The 26,326-nt window shown below is 42.0% G+C and overlaps 2 protein-coding genes across 2 annotated transcripts; both read left to right on the top strand.

Moving 5' to 3' along the window:
- The first annotated feature begins 6,353 nt into the window (after positions 1 to 6,353).
- LOC109114965 (toll/interleukin-1 receptor-like protein) lies at positions 6,354 to 6,748 on the top strand. The gene is made up of 2 exons (XM_019198468.1): positions 6,354 to 6,584; positions 6,668 to 6,748. The coding sequence occupies exons 1-2, from the start codon at positions 6,354 to 6,356 to the stop codon at positions 6,746 to 6,748; spliced, it is 312 nt and encodes a 103-aa protein (XP_019054013.1).
- An 11,029-nt stretch (positions 6,749 to 17,777) lies between these two features.
- Positions 17,778 to 23,550, top strand: LOC104601617 (TMV resistance protein N-like). Its single transcript, XM_088893845.1, is given in 7 exon segments — positions 17,778 to 18,438; positions 18,892 to 19,396; positions 19,398 to 19,846; positions 20,079 to 20,127; positions 20,372 to 20,647; positions 21,150 to 22,508; positions 22,579 to 23,550. Coding segments are annotated over 7 exon segments (3,624 nt in total). The 5' UTR covers positions 17,778 to 17,896; the 3' UTR covers positions 23,023 to 23,550.
- The last annotated feature ends 2,776 nt before the right edge of the window (positions 23,551 to 26,326 follow it).

Here is a 26,326-nt window from a genome sequence, read left to right as displayed (position 1 = left end):
CATATAAGTACGTATTGAGAGTAGTAATGATTTGTCAAAGTGTGCATCATCTTTAGTAAGTTTTTCTATGCTTAGACAAAGTGGAAGCTCTGTTGAGTTGACTACCTGCTTCAACAAATGTTTACACCACGTAGAAATGAAAGCTCCAAGAAAATCAAACATCAAGGTTGTTGAAGAACTTAGAGGCTTTAGAGCTACTGAAGAATTAATGATCTATTACTACATCTCATCAAAGAGAATAGAAGACTACATCAAGTTCTACTTAATTGTTTATATTTTTCTTAGATATTCATGTAATCTATTGTATAATGCAATCAATAGATGCTTAACAAGATCAAACTTTGTCAAATTATCCTTAGAAAACATAGTTCTTATTGGGTTTGATTCCTTAGCTTTCTTAATCTTTAAATATGTTATAAAAGTTAGAAAAATACTTATTGAAAACCAATGGAAGTGTTTCACAACCTCTAGGCAAAATGTGCCAAGGTTTCTAAGTGTTTGGGATGTCTCTATGAAGCAAACTGGTCATGGTTGTGAGAAGTAGTCAACTATTTAGAAACATGTATCGACTAATTGTGATAGTTGATGCATGCAAAATGATCAATTTTATAAGATGTGTCAACTACTCAGTAATGATGTGTTGACTACTCATACTGATTGAGTTCAAAGGCTTACGAATTAAGTAATAAGGAGGAACCACTCAACTAGGAGAGAAAAATAATATTTCTCCATTTGTGTTGTTGTTGACTATCAAATTGTACATCGTCTACTACGAAGAAAATTTGATTTGAAGGCTCCAATGTTGCTACTAATTTTGAAAAGCCTTCTAACATGTTAGGGAAAATTTAAATCATTTCCAAAGAAAGTAAAATCCCTTCAATGGATAGAAAATAACCACTTTCTCTCAAGTCCTCTATAAATAAAAGTTTACCTTGATTAAAAAAAAAAGAAAAATAAAAAGCAAAAGAAAGTAAGAGCTAAGTTTGAATAAAAAATTGTAACAAATAATCTGTGCATAATTTGTATAGATTGTAAGTAGTTGTTTCTTAGAAAGAGCAAGTTAGGGCTATAGTCATTTTGAGGAGAATATCCCTGTGCGTGCTTCATCAATGTTAGAGATGACTTTTGCTGAGAAGCCATTGAGCTTGTTTTCATCCATCTGTTGGGATTTTCCTTCCTAATTTGAATATCTATGTAGAACAATATTAGTTGAGTTTAGTTTGAGCTTATTGATTATATCTGCCTAGTGAAGAGTTTGCTCTTGCTAAACCTACACCGGTGCTAAATATGTAAAGAATTTTGAATAGGTAGAACACCATTTAAGGTCTTGTTAGCATCTTTGTTAACTCCAACTAAAAGGTATGGCAAGCACCCAAAAGCCATATTGGTTTGGGTTTTACAAGCAGTTCAGGTTTTACAAGAACCTATGAAGTCTTGGCTGGTGCTCAGGAAGTTCAACTGGTTAGTGGGAAATCCTTAGTGGTGTTCTGAGGTAGAGGATGTAGGCATGACTGACCAAACCTCTATAAAAATCTGGTGTTTCTTGTATTTTGTTTCTTTTCTTTACAAATGTATTGTTTTTTTTGTTGTTTTTTTTTTTGTGTTAACTCTTTCAATATTGAAATTCTTGAATCCTTGAGATCTTGTAGGTCTGTTCTTTATTTGTTTTCTTTTGCTTATCATCTACAAGATACAAGGTCAACTAGTGTAGTTATAAAGCTCTAATATCCCTAATTAACCATACTAACTGTATTAACTTACTAATTGCTTTGCATATATTTTTCTACTGTTTATTTACTTGCTTATTTACATTCCAACAATATTTACTTTTTAGCATTTAAATTTATCTTTAAGGTTCTCGTTGCAATTGATTACTACTTGAATCTCAAGTTGAATATATAAGTCCAACTAGTTCAGGTTTTACAAGCACCTATGAAGTCTTGTTGGTTATAAAAGCTTGTCTATTGGTCAAGAAGTTCAATTGGTTAGTGGAAAATCCTTAGTGGTGTTCTGAGGTAGAGGACGTAGGCAGGATTAACCAGACCTCTATAAAAGTCTGGTGTGCCTTGTGTTTTGTTTATTTTCTTTACAAAATTGTAGTTTATTTTTCTTTGTGCTAACTCTCTCAATATTGAAAAACTTGAATCCTTGAGATCTTGTAGGTCTGTTCTTTATTTGTTTTCTTTTGTTTATCATCTGCAAGATACAAGGTCAACTAGTGTAGTTATTAAGCTCTGACATCCCTAATTAACCAAACTAACTGTATTAACTTACTAATTGCTTTACATATATTTTTCTACTGTTTATTTACTTTGCTTATTTACATTCCAACAGTATTTACATTTTAGCATTTAGATTTATCTTTAAGGTTCTTGTTGCAATTGATTACTACTTGAATCTCAAGTTGAATATATAAGTCCAACTAGTTCAGGTTTTACAAGCACCCATGAAGTCTTGTTGGTTATAAAGCCTTGGTTGGAGCTCGGGAAGTTCAACTGGTTAGTGAAAAATCCTTGATGGTGTTTTGAGGTAGAGGACGTAAGCAGGATTGACCAAACCTCTATAAAAATCTGGTGTGCCTTGTGTTTTGTTTCTTTTCTTTACAAATTTGTAGTTTATTTTTCTTTGTGCTAACTCTCTTAATATTGAAATACCTGAATCCTTGAAATCTTGTAGGTCTGTTCTTTATTTGTTTTATTTTGTTTATCATCTGCAAGATACAAGGTCAACTAATGTAGTTATTAAGCTCTAACATCCCCAATTAACCATACTAACTCTATTAACTTACTAATTGCTTTACATATATTTTTGTACTGTTTATTTACTTTGCTTATTTACATTCCAACAGTATTTACTTTTTAGCATTTAGATTTATCTTTAAGGCTCTTGTTGCAATTGATTACTACTTTAATCTCAAGTTGAATACCAATATCTCAGCTATCTTTGTGTAGCAAGTCCTCTTCTCTACTATTGTTAGTGGCTAATTCTCTCTCTCTCTTCAGTTGCTAAGGCATAGACCACTAGGTGTAGCTGCCATTTTGTGTTCATTTACTTTTTGGTTATTTACACTTTACTTTTCTACAATTATTACATTTATTGTTGTTATTTTTTATTAATTGTAGAACCACTGACCAATAGCAAGTTGCATTCTTAATTGTTTAATTTATCTTTCAGCTACTATCTTCTTGTTAACAGTCTTTATTGTTACTATGCTTAATTGTTGACTTTAACTTGCAGCTCCTATTTCTATCTTGTTTGATTGTTTTTGTAGTTACAAGTTCTCTTGTTCAATATGGCTTGGTTAATCTAAGAATAACATGTTGATTGATTAGTTGCTGAAACTAACTGACCTAGCTTTAAACTTCCGTTGCGCTTTGGTTGTCCAAAAGCGTAGGTTTAGTTTGAGGGGAAGGGTCTTGAGCCTTGAAGAATTTAGATTGAATTTCAAGACAATCAGTTTTTAAACCCCTACCCAATTCATGCCCTCTTGAGTAAGTCCATCGATCATCATATGGAAGAGACTAATTCACCGGTTCTATAAACGTATTTGATTATTTATGATAACAAAGGGCAGATTAGTAATTTTACAACTCATTTTTACCATCCATTAACGGTGTTGGACTAAAGTGGTATTTTTTGGGAGTTGAGATACTACAGTGACATGTTTTAAAGTTTGGGTACTAATGGGAAACCACCCTCAAAGTACAGTGTACTAATCTACAATTATCCTTATCCAACGCCTAGACTAAATCTATAATACTTGGACTTAATTTTCATTCTTCAAGACTAGGGGATTGTAGGGATGGCAATTTTCCCCACCCCTGATGGAGATTGCTTTGGTGGCATGGAGACGGGGATGAGGATTAATAGGAATCCCCGGTTGGGGTTGGGGTCGGGGATGGGGATTGAGGTCTCCACCTCGCCCAGCCCTAACCTTGATTAAATATATAGTAAATATTATTTATCTTAAATATATTATTATATATATGACATTATTTATATTATTTGTGTATATTAAAGCATATTTAAAACATTATTTACATTTTAAAATTTTTATTTATTTTAAGTAAGTTTATTTTTTAAAAAATACTATTAACTAAAAAATTTCAGAGATTTGGGTCCCCACCAAGAACATCCTTATCGAAAATCGGGGATGAAGGACAACTTTTATCCCTGGCGGAAATCAAGGACCAGGACGGGGATTAACTTTAGAATTGGGGTTGAGAACGGGGAATATGATCTCCACCCCGAACCTAGGGGATTGTTGAAACTACACCAAAAAAAATTGCTCCTTGATTGCATAGATCTTGAAACAAGCAAATTTGTACTCTGGATGTTAAAGCTAAAATCCATTATGTTTTTTGAAAAATTTTCAATTTGGATGATATGTCTTTAACATCCACGATAAAGCAAAAGTACCTACGTCGTAGAAGAAGCAAAGAAAAGGTTGTGAAATTACAACGGAAGTTGCTTTTTATTGTTAATTAACAATGGAAATCGCTTTAAACGTGGAAGGAAAGAAAATGATCATTTAGAAAAAATAAGTAAAAATAAAAAAATCTTCTTCCATCCTCCAACTGAAAAATGTCCCAAGTCCTTTTTCTATCATCCTCATCATTCAAAACTTATCCCATGAGGTTGATTACGCGAATCCTAATTTGCTATTCCATCCTGTTTTAAGTCATATTTTTTGTTAAACTATTTGTGCTTAGATACTATTTCTACTCAAGTTCTTTTTGGTTTACCCCCTAATCCTTTTAGCCTCCAACCAATTACATAGATAGTTTAGATGGAGGACAATATAATAAATTTTATCATTGTACAATCTTATTTTGTGAAAAATTCAAGGAAGAATGACTGATCAGTCCAGGTCAGAATTTTGTAGTCCCACCGTACAGGGGGATGAATCCTGACCATGAATTGATGTCAAATTCATGGGCAGAATGCGATTTATAAGGGGGGGGGGGCTACTAATAGACCATAGGGGATTGTCATTCAGAATTCTGCATTGGGCTGCAGAGTACTTAACCCAAAATTCAAATGGAGGGATAGTATAATCTGATGGGATCATTGGAGGTTTTCAAAACCTAGGGTAAGTTACAATAAAAAAAGCGAAAGGGGGGTTATTTTTTATCATGGTTTTGAAAAACCACATTGGACCAGATGATTGGACCGGTTGCCCAGGAACTGGTCATGAATCCAGACCCAGTTTTAGACCCCAGAATCATCCGACCAGAGGACATTTAGACCATTTGACCCGGGAATCGGTGGTCAAAACGGTTCTCAAAACCATGTTTTTGATAATAACATAACAAATTAATGAAGACTAAAATAATAAAATAATCTGAAATTGCTTTCTGCATTTCACATCAGAATTTTGAATTAAATTGCAGAACTATAATGATTCAAAATTATAAATACCTCCACATTATAACACCCATACCCGTTTGTAAATTGACATCAATTCCGTGCTGATACCTACCCCCGACTATACAGTAGAGGTAGGATTTCTAAGGGTGAACTGAACAATAAAAACCTCTATTATTTATTCCTTGATCTGGTTATCAATGTTTTTTTAGTCAAAAGGACAATTAAAGAGTAAGATTGAGTTAAGGAAACTGGAAAAAATAAGGCCAAAATTTTTTGTGAGTACACTGCAGAATTCTGAAATTACAGTCGATCCTCCATAATTTATTAGTAGCCCCAGCATCAATCCAGGGTCAGGATTGATCCCACCTCTAGGATGGGCTAAGAATTTTGAGGTGAGGTGAACAGTCATTCTCCCAAATTTTACGTCGCGTGTCCTTTTTTGTATAAAAAGGTCACTAGAGCAATCATTTATATGGTGTTGGGAAGTGTAAGCGCTTTTCGGGATCGATTTAAAAAAAAAAATAAAACATCTATGCTTCCTAGACCTGTTTTTCACAAAAAAAACGCTTCTACTACGTAGGCAGTGAGTAATACTATACTGTTTGGCAAGGTGATTTTCATCATCATTTTTCATATATTATCTGACAAGTAAGCATCACCTAGGATACACATCAGTCAACCGTTGGGGGAAACAGTTCACTGATACATGAACTGTTTTTGTAATATTCGGTGGGATCCCGAGAGGCATACCCGATTTTTTAATATTCAGCTAAACCAAACAATGAGATACATGGGCGTTTGTTGAAACACCTACGTGGATTCGACGGTCACAGTTCCAAACATCCCATTCTTTGATCTGGTCTCAGCCCTACCAACCAGCTGGTAGCTATAAAAGCATATCGTTATTATAGAGAAGTCCGTCTTCATCTCTCATTCAAAACATTGTTTTACTTTCTGCTTGCTGCGACTGTGTGCTTGTTTTCATGGCTCTCTCCGACTTTTCCCATGGAGCGTCTTCATCCTCTGATACCAACCTTGTTTGGAATTACGATGTGTTCCTGAGTTTCAGGGGTGAAGACACCCGTAAGAACTTCACCGACCACCTTTATGAAGCTTTGAAGAGAAGCGGGATTCACACCTTTAGGGATGACGAAGAACTCATGAGAGGGGAGGAGATCTCGTCAAAACTACTGAAAGCAATCGAAGAATCAAAGGTTGCGATAATCGTGTTCTCGAAGAATATTTATGCATCTTCAAGATGGTGTTTGGATGAACTTGTCAAAATCATGGATTGCAGAAGAACAAACGGCATGTTGGTGTATCTTGTATTTTACGCGACATTGATCCATCAGATGTTCAGAATCAGAGTGGGACATGATGAATCGATTTTTTGTGTTAAGTACCTCGTCATTTGGTCTGCTTCCAAGTGGCCGATGACTCAGAGGCTGAAGTGGAGAATTTTGCTGGGTGAGGACCTAGATGCCGAGCTGACCAGGCTGAGTTGGGAGTGGACTCGGTGCCGAGCTGACCAGGCCGAGTTGGGGGCAGGATAGGTGTCGAGCTGACTGGGTAGAGCTGCAGATTAGGTGCCAAGTTGACCAGAGGGCTGCGCTGCATATTAGGTGCCAAGTTGACCAGAGAGTCGAGCTGCATATTAGGTGCCGATCTGACCAGGCCGAGCAGGGGGCAAGCTAGGTGCCGAGCTGCATATTAGGCGCTGAGCTGACTGGTGGCGAGCTAGATTGATTGTTGAGCTTCGTAATTCTTTAGAGACCTGCAAGGAATCAATGTCAGAGGACCTAGGGTGACTAACCCGGCGAGGTCGCTCCGATGATTAAGTTAGTACTCTCATAGTAGATTGTGAGCTAAAAAATCACAAAGTATGAGAACTAGAATGTGCTTACTTGCCCCCCCATGCCATTGAGGTTGGTGCCTTTATATAGGCATTGTTTGGCGTGGGCTTCACGCACTGCATCCGAGATTTCCGCGAAATCGTCTAAGTAGTTCGAGATTCCTGGAGGCAACTGCCATGCACGTTGACCACCCTCCGGAACGTTCGGTACGTGGGCCAACTTCCAAGGATCGTGGGAGTGTTGGGATATGCATGCTGAATTTGTCGGCGAGAACTTCTCGCAGGTCACCACCTGGACGTCAATCAGGCTGGCACGCCCTCGAGGGAGGTCGCGTCCAAGGTCTTCAGCTCGCGTCACTTTCCCTAGTTCGGTATCGTTCCCTTGGTGAGTCCCCTTAGCCTTTTTCAATTTCCTTTCCTTTCCTTTTGCGATGCCTAGTTCAAGTAGTTCGGGTAGCTTAGATAACCTCTCAGAAGGGCCTGAGGCAGAGACCTCGAGTCGGGCTAACTCTTTTGATAGCCTTCTGGATGAGCCCGAGGTAGGGCCTTCAGCCAGGGTCACCACGGGTAGCCTAGAGTCTACTTCTCGTCGGGTTCAGATGCCGGACACGTTCGGACCCTCCACTATGACGTCTGAGAGATTTCGGTCCCTTGTTCGTCAGTTCAACCTGCCTGGGGAGTATGCATATAACTTACCTTCGGGCAACTTCCCTTGGGAGCACGGTCCAGATGAAATCGTGGTCTTCCGGGAGCAGCTCATTGCCGGGCTGCGCCTTCCTCTTCACCCCCTAATCGTCGAAGTCTTGAACCACTTCGGCGTCTCAGTCGGCCAGCTTCACCCGAACTCTATTCGCAACGTCATCGGGACCATATCCCTCTACTGCGAATAAGTTATTCCTTTGGACTTAGAAATTTTTTCTACTCTTCTTATGCTCAAAAAACAAGCGAGCTTCCTTCCCGAGCACAGGCGGGCTTACTACCTGTCTCCCCGCCCGGGATTCAAACTTCTTCACAAACTTCCAAACAAGGTCCCGACGTGGAAGCGGGACTACTTCGTGGTCCGAAGTGCTACGGAGTGGCCGTTTTCTACTCAATGGAGGGCGGTTGTCCTTGAACCCGGCGTCATGTTGGATAAAGACAAGGCGGAGACCTTTCAATCCTAGGACCAGGTCGGGCTCGAGTGCGAAGAATACCTCTCGGAAGCTAAACTTATTTAGGCCGGTCTGAGTCTGGGTAGGCTTCTTTACTTAGTTTTCTTTTTTTTTTTTTTGTATTGATGCCGAGCTCTTTTTGTAGGTATCATGGAGGCAGAGAAGACCCGCGATGCCAACCTACTTGATGGAATGAAGAGGAGGAAGCGGGTCACCAAGCGTGCTTGCGTGGAGTCTCCTCAGGTCGTGGAGTCCGAAGCCCCGAGCCACCCTCCGGTCATCTTCTCCCTGGGAACCTGAAGCGGCGGGGCCGATCCCCGAAGTGGCAGCGGAGCCCGACATCGCAGAGGCTCGGGAAGCCGAAACCACAAAGGCTTCTCGAACTCCGACAATGTTTTCCAGCTTGGGGAGCCAGGAGGGGGTTGGCAGTGTGCTGCTCCAAGCTGTGCTCTTCGGAAGAGTAAGAAGGCCGTTTACCCAAGCGAGGTCGCGGCATGGTCCGAGCTTCCTCTAGGCCACATCGGCGCACGTGCAGCGTCTCATGTCATGGTGGTAAGTTGACACAGTTCCCTTTGTGCCCTTCTCATTTTTTTTTTCTTTTTTTTTCTGAACTGACTCCTTGCTTGGCAGGCAAACTCCTCCATCCATGCCCAAATTATCCAATCAGAGAGGAGCCTAAAGTGGGCACAGACTGCCGAGGAGGCTTTGGAATCAGCTCGGGAGCAGGTGCAAACTGCCGAAGAGGCTTTGGGATCAGCTCGTGAGTGGGTCCAGCATCTTGAGGGCGAGACTTTGGTTTAGAGGAGTGAGTTGGTGAGACTCCGAAGGGAGAACGACGCCCTGAGGCTTGTCGTGAAACACCTCGCGACCTCGAAAGGGGGCATGGAGCACGAGGTGGAATACCTCAAGGCTGACATCAAGGAGAAGTCCGAGATCTTCTTCTAGGCCCTTGAGGACACCAAGATGAAGGTCATCAAGGACTAGATAGCGTCAGAGCGCTTCGACGACCTGATGGTGGGCTCATACCGGAGGGGCTTCAAATTGAACCGGTGGATGATAAGGCATTCCTACCCCGAACTTGATATTTGTGCCATCACCACCTCGCGTATCACTTTGGAGATGGCTGCTGCGGCCGATGAAGATCTAGACTCTGACGACGAGGTTGACCCTCCGAAGTGATATGTATCGAGCCTGTGAGCTCATTTTTTCTTCCCTCTCTTTTTTTTTTGAACACTCTAAAGCGAACATTAGTAATGAAGTACTTTTTCTGCTCAAGTGTTGTGCAACTATTCTTCTTTTTCCGAGGTGATTATATTGCTGAGCTACATAGAATTAGGTCCCCGAAACGAGGCTTGAGGCGGGTCAACATAGTAAGGCTATATGCCCGATCTGTTCTCCGCCTGGGTAAAGGAAACATCAGTTTAGTAGGCCTGGCTTGGAGTGAGCTATACACCCTGGGTTTCATACCCGTGCTGCCTGCTCTTCTTGGCACTAACACTTAGTTTGCGTTGATGAGGTCCCGTGGTCATCCTCAGCTTGGCGCTTTAGCCCTTAGGATACTTTCCTAGGTTTTTTGCCCATGCCGGAGAGGCGATTGGGAATTGTAGTGTCGAGGTCTTTGTTACCTCGGTGTTCTGGCCCATAGGCTCTAGGAGCGGCTCTAGGAATGACCCGAGTAGGTCGATGCCCCACTGTGCGAAGGGCCATGGGCTGGTGAGATACTTGAGGTCGGTGGCGGGCTGGTGGTGAATATTGGCGTGCCTCTGGCACTTATCGCATTTCCTGACTAGCTCAATGGCGTCTGCTTTCATTGTTGGCCAGTAGTACCCCTGTTGTAGTGCTTTTTGAGTGAGGGCCCTGCCCCCCAGGTGTCGGTCATACAGGCCTTTATGAAAGCTCCACTTCGGGAGGCCGTAAGTAGCACAGGTAGTGGAGCGTGTAGGATATTCGGTACAACCGTCCGTCTATTATGACGTATTTGGCTGTCTGGCGCTCTACCCTCCTAGCGACATTGCGATCTGCGGAGAGGGTTCCATGTAGCAGGAAGCTCGTGAGTGGATCGATCCAGCTCGGCTCTGCTTGGGCGATAGGAGTGACCTCCTCTGCCCCCCTGAGAATGCTAGGCTGAGGTAAGTCCTCTATGTACACGGTTCTCATGGTGTTGTCACTAGTGCTGGCTAATTGGGACAGGGCATCGGCCTCAGCGTTCTCTGACCTCGGGATTTGCCTGATGAAGTGTGACTGGAAGTTTAGCAGAGCCTCCTTTACTTTTTCTATGTAGGCAATCATAGTTGGTTCGCGGGCTTCGTATTCGCCTGTAACTTGGTTGACCACAAGCTGGGAATCGCTGCAGATAACAATGTGTTTTGCTTTTACCTCTTGCGGGGCTAGCCCGGTTATCAACACCTCGTACTCCGCCTCATTATTGGATGCCGCGAACTCAAAGCATAGTGTGTACTCCAGTTTTGTGCCGTTCGGGCCGCGGAGAACTACATCGGCTCTGCTGCCCTACTAATTTGAGGAGCCATCTACATGAAGGATTCAGGGCTCTTCATCACAGTTTGCGCTTGGCCTAACCAGAAGAGATACCGAACTGGATGCGACCTCACGGTGCTCGGACTCAACCGGCTTGGGAGCACTGAGCTCACCCGAACTGGGAGCCTTGTGCTCAACCGGGCTAAGGACCTCGGAGCTGAATGTGCATTCTACAACAAAACCCGCCAAGGCTTGGGCTTTGATAGTAGTTTGTGGCTTGTATTGGAGGTCATACTCACTGAGTTCGATGGCCCACTTTGTCAATCGACCAGAGACCTCGGGCCTGAGCAACACTTGCCTCAAGGGTTTGTCAGTGAGGACGATAATGGTATGGGCTTGGAAGTACGGACGGAGTTTACGGGCCGCAATGACCATCGCATAGGCTAGCTTTTCTATCTCTGGGTATCTCATCTCTGCTCCCTGCAATACTTTACTAACATAATAGATGGGTCATTGGACCCGATCTGCTTTCTTTATCAGTACCGAACTGACCACTTCGTCGCTTGCCGAGAGGTACAGTTCTAAAACATCGCCCTCTTCGGGCCAGGTCAAAACCGGGATACTTGCGAGGTATCTTTTGAGCTCGTCAAACGCGAGCTGGCATCCTAGGTTCCACTCGAACCCTTTGCTTTTCATTGCCTTGAAGAAGGGCAGGCAGTGGTCTGCTGATTTGGACATGAAACGACTCAGAGCGGCTATTCTGCCATTTAACCTCTAAACCTCTTTTACTATACGGGGTGGTCTCATATCTAGGATGGCCTTTATTTTGTCCGGGTTGGCCTCAATACCACGCCGGTTGACGATGTACCTTAGGAACTTACCCGAGGTGACACCAAAGACACACTTGTTTGGGTTTAGTTTCATGCTAAATTGACGCAGGATTTGAAAGACAAAATGCAAATCTTGTATTAATTCATGCGAAAACTGTGTCTTGGAGACCATGTCATCTACATAACATTCTATCTTTGTGCCAATTAAGGGTTGAAACAACCTATTCCCAAGCCTTTGAATGGTTGCCCTAGTACTTTTCAGTCCGAAGGGCATAACCTTGTAGTAGTATAGGCTGAACTCGTTTATGAAGGCGGTGTTTTCCTTGTCGGCCGGATCCATCCTGATTTGGTTGTAGCCTGAGTAGGCATCCAGGAAGCTTAGAAACTCGTGTCCCGAGGTCGCGTCCACTAGGCGGTCGATCCTGGGGAGGGGGAAGCAATCTTTCGAGCAAGCTCGGTTCAGGTCGGTGTAGTCGACGCACATGCACCACTTGCCGTTTGCCTTTTTTACCAGAATAGGGTTGGCCACCTAACTCGGGTAATGAACTTCCCTTATGAAGTTTGCTGCGAGGAGCTTTCTGACCTCCTCATCGACCGCCCTCCAGCGTTCTGGGGCTAGGTTGCGTTTCTTCTATCTAATGGGCTTAACTACAGGGTCAGTATTCAACTTGTGAGTTATAAGGTCGGGGTTTATACCGGGCATCTCTGCCGCGGACCATGCAAAAATATCTAAATTTTGAAGTAAGAAACTTACCAGTTCGGATCATAAGGGTTCCTGGACGAAAGCACCGATCTGAAGCGTCCGAGCTGGGTTTGCGACTGAGGTCGAAACAACAACTATTTCTTCTATGGGCGCAGCTCGTTCTTCGCCTTGCTCTATAGGCTACTCCAGTTCGAGGTTGTCGGCCACCTTGGACTTTCCCTTTAGGGCAGCGACATAGCACTTGCGGGACTCGAGCCGGTCGTCTCGTGCTACCCCCACACCGAAGTCTATAGAGAACTTCATTGCCAAATGATAAGTGGAGACCACCGCCTGTTGGATGTGGGTGATCGACTGACCTATTATGGAATTGTATGGGGAGGGGGTTGCGACCACCAGGAAGTCGTGGTTGAGTCTGACTACGCAGGGCCATGTGCCGACTTCCACAGGTACTGTCACTTTCCCAAAGGGCCTGACTTCTTCTCCGCTGAAGCCTACCAAAGGAGTGTTCGTGGGCTTCAAGTCACTTCCCTACAACTGAAGCTGGTCGAACGCGGCTTTGAAGAGAATATCTGCCGAGCTGCCCGAGTCAACGAGTACGCGCCTGACCTCGAAGTAATTGATCTTTAACTTTATGACGAGGGCGTCGTCGTGGGGGGAGTGAACCCCGCGTGCATCGTCCTCGGTGAAGAATATGGGGTCTTTCGTACTTGGCCGCTTTGGGGGATTTTGTTCTTCTCTGGCGGCCTCACGGGTTGATGCCCGAGCTACTGCCATGGTGCATCCTGCTACAATCGATCCTCCAACGATCACATGGATCGTTCCCCAAATTGGCCTTTCCTCCGGGGGCTGCTTCTGTGACTGTTCTACTGGGCGACTGCTAGACTCGGGGGCATCTCTATTGTGCTCCCCCTGCCGACCTATCTTATTATTATTATTATTATTATTATTGTTATTATTATTATTATTATTATTATTATTATTATTATTATTATTATTATTATTATTATTATTATTATTATTATTATGTAGTACAAAATTTCTTAGGTACCCGCGACGGATAAGCTCCTCTATCTCGTCGCGGAGATTCTTACAATGCTCGGTGCTATGACCCTGGTCTCTATGAAAGCTACAATACAAATTTTTATTCCTCTCATTTGGGTTCCCTTTCAGATGAGGTGACCACTTCACGTACGGGGCGTCCTTGATCGTCATCAGGATCTCAGCCCGCTTTGCATTCAAGGGCGTGTAGTCTGCCCGATCTGCCATGGGAGCTCGGAACAGCTGGCTCGGCTTCACCCCCCGAGGTGAGTATTTCTTTCACCTATCGTCTTGGTTGGGAGGTTCGCCCTCAGTTCTTTGGTTTATCTCCTCTTTTGTTCTTATGAATCTGTCCGCGAGTTTGAGGAATTCAGCTGTAGTCGCGGGCTGGCTGACCACCATGTGCCATTTGAACTCCTTGTGCGTCACACCCCTCTTGGCCGCCGCGAGCTGTACTGTTGGGTCTAGACGCGGTATCTGTAAGCACGCGTCGTTAAACCGCTTGATATTGCTCCGGATGGACTCTCCTTCCTTCTAGACTATCCTGAGGAGGCTCTCCTCCGTTCGGGGGCACCGCTTGCTGGTGACAAAGTGCGCGGTGAAGACTTGCACAAGTTGGGTTCATCTCCTTATCGACCCGAGGGCCAGGTTCCTGTACCAGGTGCGGGCCACTCCCCTGAAGGTGGTAGTGAAGGCCATGCACATGCAGGACTCGCTGGCCCTCGCCAGGTGCATCTGGGACTAGAAGGCATCAACGTGATCACTGGGGTCAAAGGACCCATCATACTTGTCTAGCGGAGGGAGTTTGAAATCTTTGGGCATGGGAACAACGAGGAGTGATGATGACAGGGGGGGAAGGGACTGAAAGAATAGGGGCAACTTTTACCTCGTCCGAGCTTGCTTCTTCTTTACCTTGGAGCTCGGGCAGGACGCGGGTGGTAGTTCGCCAACTTCGCTGGTGCCTCCGCTGTTGCTTGGAAGTTCCGGTATTGGCACTACTTGCTTCGGTGTTGCCGAGCTCAATGGGCCCAAACTGCTGGTGGTAGTCTGCGGCCAGTATGCCGAATTGGTTCTCCGTGAGCGGGAGCCCTAACTTAGAGTGCCGAGGTGGTGCCGACTTGATTGGCTGGGAGGTTCCCGATCCGCCGGCGAGCTGCGAGGCGGGGGCAGTTAGTCTTTCCCTCTTGCCAGGGGATGAGGACTGGCTTCTGGAGGGGTTCTGAGGCTAGGAAACTTCCCCTTGGTGAAGGTCCCGCCTTGAGGAGAGGGCTTGACCTGCTTGAGAACAGGGTGCCGAGGTGGTAGTTGTGGTTGGTTCTGAGACAGTTGGGGGAACTGCTGCTGGTAGTGGTACTGAGAAATGTGGTGTAGTACTTGCTGCTGATGAAGTTGGTGTTGTTGAAACTGTTGCATTTGGGCTTGCATGGCCCGCATGCATTGCATCAAGTCATCAAACTGATTCTGGCTGGTCGCCAGAGGGACAACGGTCGGTTCGACGAAGGTTGTCTCGATAGAGGGGGGAAGGGGAACATTCATAGGTGCCACTGTTTGTGGTGCATTAAGGCTAGGGATTCCGTCCTCCAAGAGGGGGACGGTGAATTGCCCGATGCATACAGTGGCGGGCTAAGGGTGTTCTCCTACAACATTTAGGTCGGCGTTACGTCTGTCACTGCTGGAGGAAGCCATGAATGCTATGTTTTCTTTTGAAGTGAGTTAAAGGTTAGGGGAGGCTTTTTGAAGTCTTTCCCGCAGATGACGCCAAATGGTGATGCACAATCCAGTTAGACTTAGCTGCCGGTAACCTTGCCTTTGACGGAGTCGAAGATGCCTGAAACAAGGAAGAAATTGGAGATTTCCGGGGAGGAACCCAGTAGGAATACTCCGAAACTCAACTTAATACTTTTGAGAAGGCAAGGGATAATAAGAAATTTCAAGACCGCAAAGCACAAATATCACACACCTCTTTCTCTGGGGGAAGATAGTCTTTTATAACCACCTAGTGCACTCACTCCCAAGTTTTTGCCAAGTCAGGTATAACCGCCTCTGTGGGGGGCAGATATAACCGCCACTGTCCTCTCTGTCAGGGCCGTCTCTGCCCCAACTGAGATGGCGGTAGCAAGTGGCCGTTACGACGTGATTGCCATCTGTAAGATCCAGACCAGTCAGGCGTGCTGCCTCAGAGTATGGACCTGTCAGGTACTCAGGCGTGCTGCCTCAGAGTACGGACCTGTCAGGTACGGTTTCACAGTTGCGCGACCTGGAGCCGAGGTGCAGGAGTGGTGCGCGAGGTGAAGTCTTGAGTTTGAATGGGAGTATGTCCTATTGTCCGGCATATGACCCGGACTGACCCGAGGTGGGCTAGTCCAGGCTCTGCCCATTGCGGGCTTCTCTGTTAACCTCGGGATTCTTAGGGAGAGCTCGGGTTTCACCTCCCAGGAAGTGTGGGTTTCTTTTGGGGAACTCGGGCCTCTTCTTGGGGAATTCGGGAGCTCGGGCCTCTTATTGAAGAGCTCGGGAAGCTCGGGCCTCTTCTTGGGATATGGCCGTGCTATGTCACCGTGCCGAGCTGACGTTCCTGCCAGGTCACCCCGATTTCTTCCACGTGTCGCACAACCAAGGGGTCGGGCCAAATCTATCTCCATCAAACCCCATGGGTTTAAGTCTTTTACCTAGAAGCATTAAATACAAAGAACGCAAGTCTACCTACCTAATCGACTGATTCTATATAGTCCACGTACAGTGAACACAAGCTTCCCAATACGGACGCAATTTCGTTAGTTTCCTGTTCCTGGCTGTTAGCAGGAACAATATTATCCCCATCCCCGTTTTTATGGGGATGCTCACTCTTCATGATTTTTTATAATGTTAATTATTTTATTTAAAATATTAAAAATAAAATAATTAAAATTTATAATATTATTAAAAATATTCAAATATATTTAAACATGATTTTAAAAATATTAACATACTTAGATATATATTAGGGTCCTTGTTAGGTGGAGAGTACTCTCCCCCTTCCTGTCAATGGGGATGAAAATTCTCCCATTCTTATCTGTGCAGGGGGAAAATCATCCCTATCCCTGCTCTATTTAGGATGGGCCCCACAGAGAATGGGGAAATGGGGAAAATTGCCATCCCTAATGAACAACTTTGATTTGCCTCATGAAATGCATGTCTGAAGCAAATCTTCAAGTTGAGCATGTGGCTGAGAGGTTCAGGCAATACTTTATGATGTAATCCAATCTCCATGGGGGTTTAACTCTTCCTCTAAGACAATCGATTATGTGCTTCGAATCTCTTTTGATGATGATTAGTTGGTCCTTTAAGTAAATAGCAATGTTTATAGCTTCCCATGCCATCCACATTTCTACAAGATTTATCGTTGTATACCCAATGTTATAAACTTTGATCACAAGGACATCCCTATGATGATTCCTTGCGTTACAACAAATAGAATAGATGCCTTCATTCCTATTGGAAGCATCAAAGTTGATCTCGACACTACTAGGCTTAGGATTAAACCACGCAATAAGATTCCAAACCTTCTTATTTCAAAGGTTTTCACTTAGATTATCATCCTTGATCTCCTTCCAATAACCACTAGCTCTTTCAATAATGGGCTGAGGATTACCCAATTTATCATTGAAACATTTGTCGCTTTTCTTCTTCCAAATGCCCACAATGAAAAAGAAAAAAAAAAAAAATTTGGAATGGAATTTTATTATAAGTGTTGGAGAAATTTAGTTTCATGATAAATGGATCCATTGGGTGGTGGAAGGTATCCAGTCTACTTCCTTCAAAATCCTCATTAATAGACCCCCTATCAAGACTAGTTTTGCGAGTAGAGGTATCAGACAAGGGGACCCTCTGTCTCCTTATATTTTTGTCCTTTGTAATGAAGCATTTGGTGGTGATAAATTGTAAATTGTATTGCTAAAGCCTAGGATATGGGTTGGGGATAAATGTGAATTTTCTTGGATTAATCATTGGTGGTAAATGGGTTGGGGGTAAACATTGATCACCTGTTCATTATTAAGTGTGAATTTTCTAGCCAAGTTTGGAGACTAATGAGTTTAAGTATCCGATGCCTTGGATTAACCATTGGTGGTCCAGAATTACTAATCGTGCATGGTTTGTCCTTGAATGATCAATTTTTTAGAGGGAAAACAATGGCGGAAATAAAATAATGGATGAAAGTTTGAATTAGTCTTGAATAGACTGCCATGTTGAATTGGTCTGTCACTCTGTTGAAAGGGATTGAATAATTGCATGCATTATTGCATTTGCAACTTGCAATGGAAAGGTCAAAAGGACTAATTAATTCTGCAATTAATCATACACGAGCAATTAACTGTTAATTCATTGAACTGGTCTCAGCTCTACCAGCAATCTGGTAGTTATAAAGCAACGTGATTGCAGAAGTCAGTCCATCGCTCACTCAAACATTTCAAACATTATTGTGCCTTCTGCATTTTTCATGGCTCTTTCCAACTTTTCCCATGAAGCTTCTTCGTCCTCTGACTCCAACCATGTTTGGAAGGTCTTCTTGAGTTTCAGGGGTGAAGACACCCGTGGAAGCTTCACCGACCACCTTTACGAAGCTTTGAACAGAAGAGGGATTCGCACCTTTAGGGATGACGAAGAACTCAGGAGAGGGGAAGAGATCTCGTCAGAACTACTGAAAGCAATCGAAGGATCGAAGGTTGCGATAATAGTATTCTCGAGGAATTATGCATCTTCAAGATGGTGGTTGGATGAACTTGTCAAAATCATGGATTGCAGCAGAACAAACGGCATGTTGGTGCTTCCTGTCTTTTACGACATTGATCCATCAGATGTTCGGAATCAGAGTGGGACAGTTGCAGAAGCGTTCGCCGGACATGAGATGCGTTTCCAATCGGAGAAGACGGAAGGGTGGAAAAGAGCACTCAGACACGCTGCAAATTTGTCCGGGTGGGATTTACAGACATTGGCGAATGGGTATGAAATCAATTCCTTGATACCTTATTACAATTATTTGCACTTTTTTTTTTTTCTTTCGTTTTTTACCTCATCTTCTAATACTAACGGTGATCCGTGCAATGCACGGGCTCCTGTTTAAAGACTTGTGTTTTAAGGGAAAAAAATAGCATATACAAATAAAAAGAAATAAAAATGCTTATAGCATGTGATCAGTTAAAAAACACAATTTCAAGTTGAACTGACCACAATAACAAATGACTCATGTTAAGGGTTTATTATTGCATTTTATTATTGAACATGGATAATCTATAAAACAAATCTATATGTTGAACAAATAAAAAAAGGAGAGAGAAACCTGATAACCATGGAAACAAGGGTTTCTTTAGGGTTTTACATAAGAAGATCGGTTCACCCTATGTATTAGCGGGCAAATTTGGGTTTTGACATTAGTTTGGACCAAACAAGTTTTCATATTTAGGTTGACCCTTAACCTAATTCAATTTATCTAATTTTCACCCCTACTTTTATTAGAGAGAGAGGGAGAGAGCCAAAAGGTACTAAGAGAGATCATATAGGAACAGGAATACAGATCCACGATGAGCATAATGGAATCATTCAGATCAAAGAGCGACTTCGATTTAAAAAGGTTCTTGTGATCTTTGACGATGTAGACGAACCAGACCAGATCGACAAACTGATTGGAAAGAGTTATTCCTTTGCTTCAGGAAGTAAAATCATCATAACTACCAGAGATCAACGTTCGCTTAAGAACAATGTAATAAAATATGAAGCTAAATTATTGACAGATGTTGAATCTGTTCAACTCTTTAGTCTACATGCATTTGAAAAAGAGCAACCTCCAGAAGACTTTATGGAGCTCTCAAGAAAAATAGTAGTGGAACATGGTAAAGGTCTTCCTTTAGCTCTTGAGGTTTTGGGTTCTCGTTTATATGGAATAAAAGACAAGGTTGAGTGGAAAGGTATTTTGAAGAGTCTAGAAGAAATTCCTCCCGAGAAAATTACCGAAACGCTCAAGATTAGGTGGCTGTCATTACGGTGATCTCATTCGTAAATGTCTCTTAAAAATCGAGAGGAATGTATTGAAGATGCATGATTTGCTTAGAGATATGGGAAGAGAAGTTGTTCGTGAAGAAGTCCCAGACAACCTCCTTGGAAGACGTAGCAGATTGTGGTTTCATGATCATGCGTATGAGGTTTTGACAGAACATAAAGTAAGGGTTAAATCCTGGACTGTTACTATGTATATGAAACATATAGCAGAATGTGGTGGTATCTCGGTCTTACACTTCGGTATAATCTTTGATTTGATAAAAAATAAGAGAAAAACAGAGAAAGTTGTGGAAAAGGCTTTAAGGAATCTCATCAAATTGCTTGAAAATTTTTCCACACCTTTCAGTTTTCTCACTTATATATTTTCCATCAAATCAGACACAACAAAACAGATGTTATATTAATAAAGTAAAACAATACTGTTGTTCTTGATATGGAAATTATTTGTCCATGTATTGATATTGCCTATATATGTGTATATATGCATGCAAGCACATAAGAGGGTTGCAACATTTAAAATATGAATAGGCTCTATGAAAAATCCAGATTTGCTCCTCGAGGGGAGCCCGCCTCAACACCAAATGGGATTTCCTGCCCACTACTCTCTACCCATATTTTACCTGCAGTGAATTGAAGCCACACATCTCTATTATGAATTGTGATAATTCACAGAGGGTAGGGTGTGGGTAAAAAAGCTGAACAGGAAATTTGGCTGCAATGTGCTGTGCGGTTGGTATGAGGAGGACTATGCAAGGTGCAAATTCGATTTAGCTTTTAGTAGGGAAAAAAAAATTACTCTTGCCATGGATGGGTTGAAAGCCCTTAATAAAAAATTAATTTCCTTTGAAATTTTAACTGTTAGCCATAATTGTGTGTTTTGATTGTTTTCTTAACTTATTTAATGTTCTTTTTGCTGTAGGGAAAAGAAAATATTCAAGGTCTCTTCCTAAACTGGCCCAGCAAAGAAAGGTTAGATTTGAGGACTGAAGCATTCGCAGAGATGTGCGACCTAAGACTGCTTCAGATCAATTATGTACATCTCAATGGAGGTTATGAACACCTTTCTAAAAACTTAAGGTTGCTTTGTTGGCATGGATTCCCTTCGGAATCTTTACCAGCAAACTTTGGTTTGGAGAAAGTTGTTGCACTCGACCTCCAACACAGTAAAATAAAACAACTTTGGAAAGGAGAAAAGGTAAGGCGCAAGTTATACATTTCCCCCTTTATCATTCTATATAAAGGAATTAATTTCTCATATCTTATCTTCACTATCCATTTTGAGTAGTCCGGATCAGCTACCAACAAATTAAACACATTTCAACCCTCTATCAGCACGGTCTAACAGCACACAGTCTCACGGTGAGCTGTGCGGTTTTGGATTTGTTGGCAGAAGATCCTCAGTCCTTTCAAATAACCATTCAACCTAAAAGCTTAAGCTGTTAGCCTGAGGTCATTGAATAGGCCCCCCTCCCACAGGGCCCATTGGGCTTGAAATATGAACAAGCACGGGCCCACCCATACCTTGTACTGAAACTTAATTAATTATAATGGGGTAACGAGGACTAGACCACTTGGTGAAAGTGGCTCTAATACCATCTCAAAGAACCCTCCAACCTAAAAGATTAAGCTGTTAGGTGAGGTCATTGAATAGGTTGGTATTCTCTAGCAACTCCTAATTCAACCATTTTTTTGTGCAGTCTCTAATGCAGTTGAAATTTCTGAATCTCTGCTGTTCCAATCTACTAGTTGAAACCCCTGTATTATCAAGCCTTCCCAATCTTGAGAGGTTACTTCTTAAAAAATGTAGAAGTTTGGTTAGTGTTCACAAATCCATTGGATGTCTTCAGAAACTCGTGGTGTTGGATTTGGAATACTGCCTTGCACTCACGCACCTTCCAAGAAGCATTTGCTACTTGACTTCCCTTGAATATCTTTCTCTACATGCCTGCAAAAAACTTAACATGCTGAAACTAATGGAAAGTGTGGAGTCGCTTAAAGCGTTGAAGTTCCTTGATCTTAGTCATTGTCCTTCCCTTACCAAAACCCCCAGCTTCTTAGGACTTTGCAATCTCGAGAAATTGATTATTAGAGGTTGTGAAAATTTGGCCGAGGTTCATGAATCCATTGGGTGTCTTGATAGAAAGCTTGTTCTTTTGGATCTCCGATTCTGTCGTAGAATGCTTAGAGAACTTCCAAACAGCATCTGTAAATTGAAATATCTTAGGAAACTTGATCTTCTCGGTTGCGAAAACCTTTGCAAGTTGCCAGAGGAATTGGGGAATATGGAACGCTTAATGGACTTCGATGCAACCTGTACGGGTATAAAACACCTACCTCCTTCCATTGTACGCTTGAAGAACCTCATAAACTTGAATCTCAGTTCGCGTAATGTTAAGGCTTTGGGATCAGGAGCATTGCCACCGGTCTCTTTCTCTAGCTTCGTTTTCTTACGTTCACTAGACCTCAGTGGTTGTAGACTTTCAGAATATGTAATGCCCAGTGACATTGGGAACTTATCCTCGTTGCGAAAGCTGGAATTAAGTCGGAACAACTTTCGTAGATTACCAGATAGTATTGAGAGTCTTTCTCAGCTTAGATTCCTTACGTTGGATAAATGCACAAATCTTCAATCGCTCCCAATGCTTCCATCAGGTATAGAGTCCCTAAGTGCATCAGACTGCCAATCATTGACAACGCTATCCAATCTTGGGTGCCTAACATCATTAGTTACATTAGTTCTAAATGGTGCCAAATTTTGTAGCTTACCTGACACCCTCAAGGACTTTTCACTACTCACGAGCCTTCATCTAAGTGATTGCACAAACCTCAAGGCACTCCCAGAGCTTCCATCCAGTCTAATGCATTTGCATGCAAATGGTTGCACATCCATGGAAAGATTGCCAAATTTGTCTAACAATCTGAATCTACGGTCACTGGTGCTTCGTTGCTGCAACAAGTTAGTTGAGATTCAAGGCCTGCAGATGTTACATTTAGAACTCATAGACCTAGCAGGTTGCAAAGAGCTGGCAAATACTTGGTGCAACTTTCTATTCAAGGTTCTGATCTCTCTCTCTCTCTCTCTCTGTTTTTGTGGACTGTGTTAATTAAATGGATTCCATGGAACAGGAACTATTTGGAGGTGCCAAAATTGAAATATTTCTTCCTGGGTCCAAGGTTCCGAAGTGGTTCAGCCATCGAAGAAGTGGTTCTTCACTATCTTTCGATGTGCCTGTGGATCATAAGATACAAGGGTTGATTGTATGCGCCATTTATGGAGGTACTGAGAACCCGTATTCTAGTTATTCTCCCGGTGCTTGTTTTACTAGTAAAAAAACTAAAGCCGAATGGGCATGCTATATAGGAAACAAAGTCGTCGACTTGACAAGTGATGATGAAATGTGGTTGTGCAGCATACCACATACTGATTTTAGGTTTCCATTCGAAAGTGGAGACAAGATCTTAGTAAGTGCCAGGAGTCTAACAGTCCAAGTGAAGGAATGGGGAGTACATCTTGGAGGTGAACCAAGAGACAAGTCTAGTGAAGAAGGAGGTTACTGTAGGGTGCTGTAGGGTGATTAGATTATATAGCTGGGTCAGAAAGTTCTTTTAAGAAGGTTGTGTGGCTTTTTTGATGGAATAGAGAATATATGCCATTGCACCAAACAATGGACCCATCCATCTTCCTTTGTCTTTTATTTCAAGACAGAGAAAACAAAAAGACACAAGAAAATAGGGGCTAAGGAAAAATAATTTCATTCTCTCATCACATACGTTGGGTGAGTCATGGGCTCTTAAAGTTAGGGGTCTCTTGGAGGGGTTCAAACAAGAAGAAGCTGCTATGAAGGCGACATCCAGAGCAAGGCTGTGATATTGTAATATCGTTTATCTCCAATAAGCATTTCCAAGAGTGTTTGTTCTCTCTTTGAGGTGGTGAGAAGATTTATTCTTGTTTTATTGTTGTAAACCACCATTTTAGTAAGGATTTGAGCTTGAGCAACGAGTGTTTCCTCTTCACATTGGAGAGGTTTTCCATGATAAAAACTGGTATTGTATGCTTGCCTTTTGTTTCTTTGATATTTCTTAGTTATTTATTGCTTATTGTTGTTATTCTGATTTATATGGAGATTTAAGTCAGTTTAGAACAAGCCACTTGCACATGGGTTGTGCAGTGCGAAACAGGGTATTGCAACTCTAGAATACTTAATTTGTTTTACTACTATAATAGCGTATTCTAAAGTTGGAATCAGAGTATTTAAAAATATGAGCAAATCTATTTTAAATTGCTGAAAAGTGTTTTGTTAATCATTTCATAATGTTTAGAAGACCTACAAACCAGTATCAAAGTTGTGGTTGGCTATGTTGTGATTTTCTCTTGTCCCAAGTGAAATGGAAAAAAAGTTCTTGTACGTACCATGTTTAAGTTGATAGTATCAAAATATACCATTTGGAAAACAAGAACAAAGGATGTCTTATACTATAAAGAGATGTTTCAGCCCATTAAACTAAACTGTGTTAAACCACTCAATGAAACTGAGTGGGGGCAAATAACGTTTTAAAGACAGTGTTTTCAAATACGCCTCAGAGCTTTTCCTCTAAAATTTCAGTGACCCCATTTTCCAACAGTTGGAGAGTCTATATAAGTATAAGACCTTACAAAGCAAAGCATTCAATCATGACTAGAAAACTTGTAAATATGAAATACAATGATGGTTGTAATTTTGTAGAACCCTTGAATAACTTCCAAGAAGTCTTGAATGAGCTATCCAGCATGAAGTTTGTGTTTGATGATGATGTTTAAGCACTACTTTTGAGTTCCTTGCCTGATAGTTGTTGGGAAACATTGGTAGTTTCACTTAGAAATCCTATCCCTAATGGTGTGTTAACAATGAACATGGTGAAAAATGGCATGTTTAATGAAGAAACAGAAGGAAAGAGCATGGTACATTTTCTCAATTAAAAGCAATATTTGTTATAGAGAAGTGGGGAAGAAGCAAAACTAGAAAACCCTATGATGGTGATAGTAAAGACAAGGGGAAGATTCAAGTCAAGAAAAGGAATTAAATGTTATCATTGTGATAAGCCCGATCATATGAAGAAAGTGTGTAGAAAACTTAAAAGAGAACAATCAAGGGAAAGAGGTGAACATAAAAAGAAAAGAAAAAGATACAATTGTAGTTGCAACCGATGAAGATTAATGAAGTTGTTATTATTTGTGGTGATGCTAGTTTAAATCATAATTACATGCCAAGGTTCCAATTGGGTAGTAGATTCGGGTGCCTTATTCAAGGTAACTTCACGGCATGACTTCTTCACATCCTACACTACTGGTGACTTCGGCTATGTTGGGGTGGGAAATGATTAGCTGCCAGTTTCTATTAAAGAATGTACGATATTTAATTTCCAGAAATCTGCCTCCATTAGTTGGAGTAATGGTTTCCCCAACTAAAGCTCAAGTCCAAGAACAAATCTGGTTATCTCTGATTTAGTATTTTAGTCTGTGAAATAAATAGAGTTTTCTACTAAGAAACTGACTAAAAAGATTTTATACTGAATAAGATCTAGAGTGAAAACCTACGAGATTTCCGAATTTCCATGTACGGCAAGAGAACTCTGAAGAAATTCCAATCGGTTTTGAAGATTATAGGGTAATTTAATGGAACAAAACAAGTGTTAGGCAAGAAGAGGATGAAAAAAGGAGTTTCGGATTGGAACCACCACGGATGAGAGTGGATCAAAGCTCTTTTGCAGTGACACTCTCTACTTATCCCCCCCCTCCCCCCCTCTTTTTGCTCTCCCTTCTCTCCCATACAAATATACAAATCAGTTAGGAAAACCAGAAAGAGAAGGGGAAAAGTCACTTTCTTTAACTCAGGAGTGGCTCCTCCTCCGTGTCCGGCCGTGAGACGGTGACCTTCTCCGAGCCAAGTAACCCACGTAGCTTTCCTCGTCAACCCAAAAGCTTTTGTCCCCGTGTTGCTGCTCCTCTTAGCATTTCTTGATGACCCATTGTAGTCTCCTAATACGGGTCTTCTTATTGAGGTATAGATTCAGTCCCTTATATTTTTTATTTTATTTTGGGTCATTGAATTAATCCATTGGGTGAACCAATCAATATATTGGTAAGTCATCTTATTATATTTTTTACTTTTAATTCTTATACTAAAAATCAAGATTTGAGGTCGGGTTCATATTGGGGTGAACCTGCACCGAACTCAACTTGTTGACATCTTTGGAAATGTAGTTTAAATAGTGCCAATCAAGTATAGGTATATTGCATATGAAGTGGGGCAGGGCGGGTTTGGTATATATCCCTCTCCATTCAATTGGTTTCGGTTCAGGTTCAAGTCAAATTTGTTTCAGAATGATTTTGGGTTGGGTAGTCATGTCAAATCCATTCAGTTGACATCACCATAAGAATGATATTATATAAAACCAACCTAGAGGTTCACCATTCTTGTCTCTAAAGTCGCAAGTCATTGGTTGAACCATTCAGGTCATCAATCAGGTCAGGCCACACATCAACATGATTTATACATTATATCAATAAATTAAGGGAAAATTTTCGATAGGTACCCTGTATTTTATGTCTAGTTCCAATTTAATATCCAAACTTTAAAATACGACAATCTAGCATTCATTACTGGTTGATAAAGCAACTAGTAATAGGTGATCCAGGTGTTCCATTACTGGTTGATAAAGCAACAACCGGTAATAGGTGATCCAGGTGTTCCATTACTGGTTGATAAAGCAACAACCGGTCAGGGGACCCAAACTTTAATACCCATCGTTAATTGTCATGGGAAAAGAGACAAATGCCCTTCGAGTATCATCTAATTTTATTTATCAACCATCTGTTAATAGGTGATCCAGGTGT

This window comes from Nelumbo nucifera, chromosome 8, assembly GCF_055504915.1.
Source record: "Nelumbo nucifera cultivar China Antique chromosome 8, China Antique-T2T, whole genome shotgun sequence".
Classification (NCBI taxonomy): domain Eukaryota; kingdom Viridiplantae; phylum Streptophyta; class Magnoliopsida; order Proteales; family Nelumbonaceae; genus Nelumbo; species Nelumbo nucifera.
This window is presented reverse-complemented; position numbering and strand designations above follow the sequence as displayed.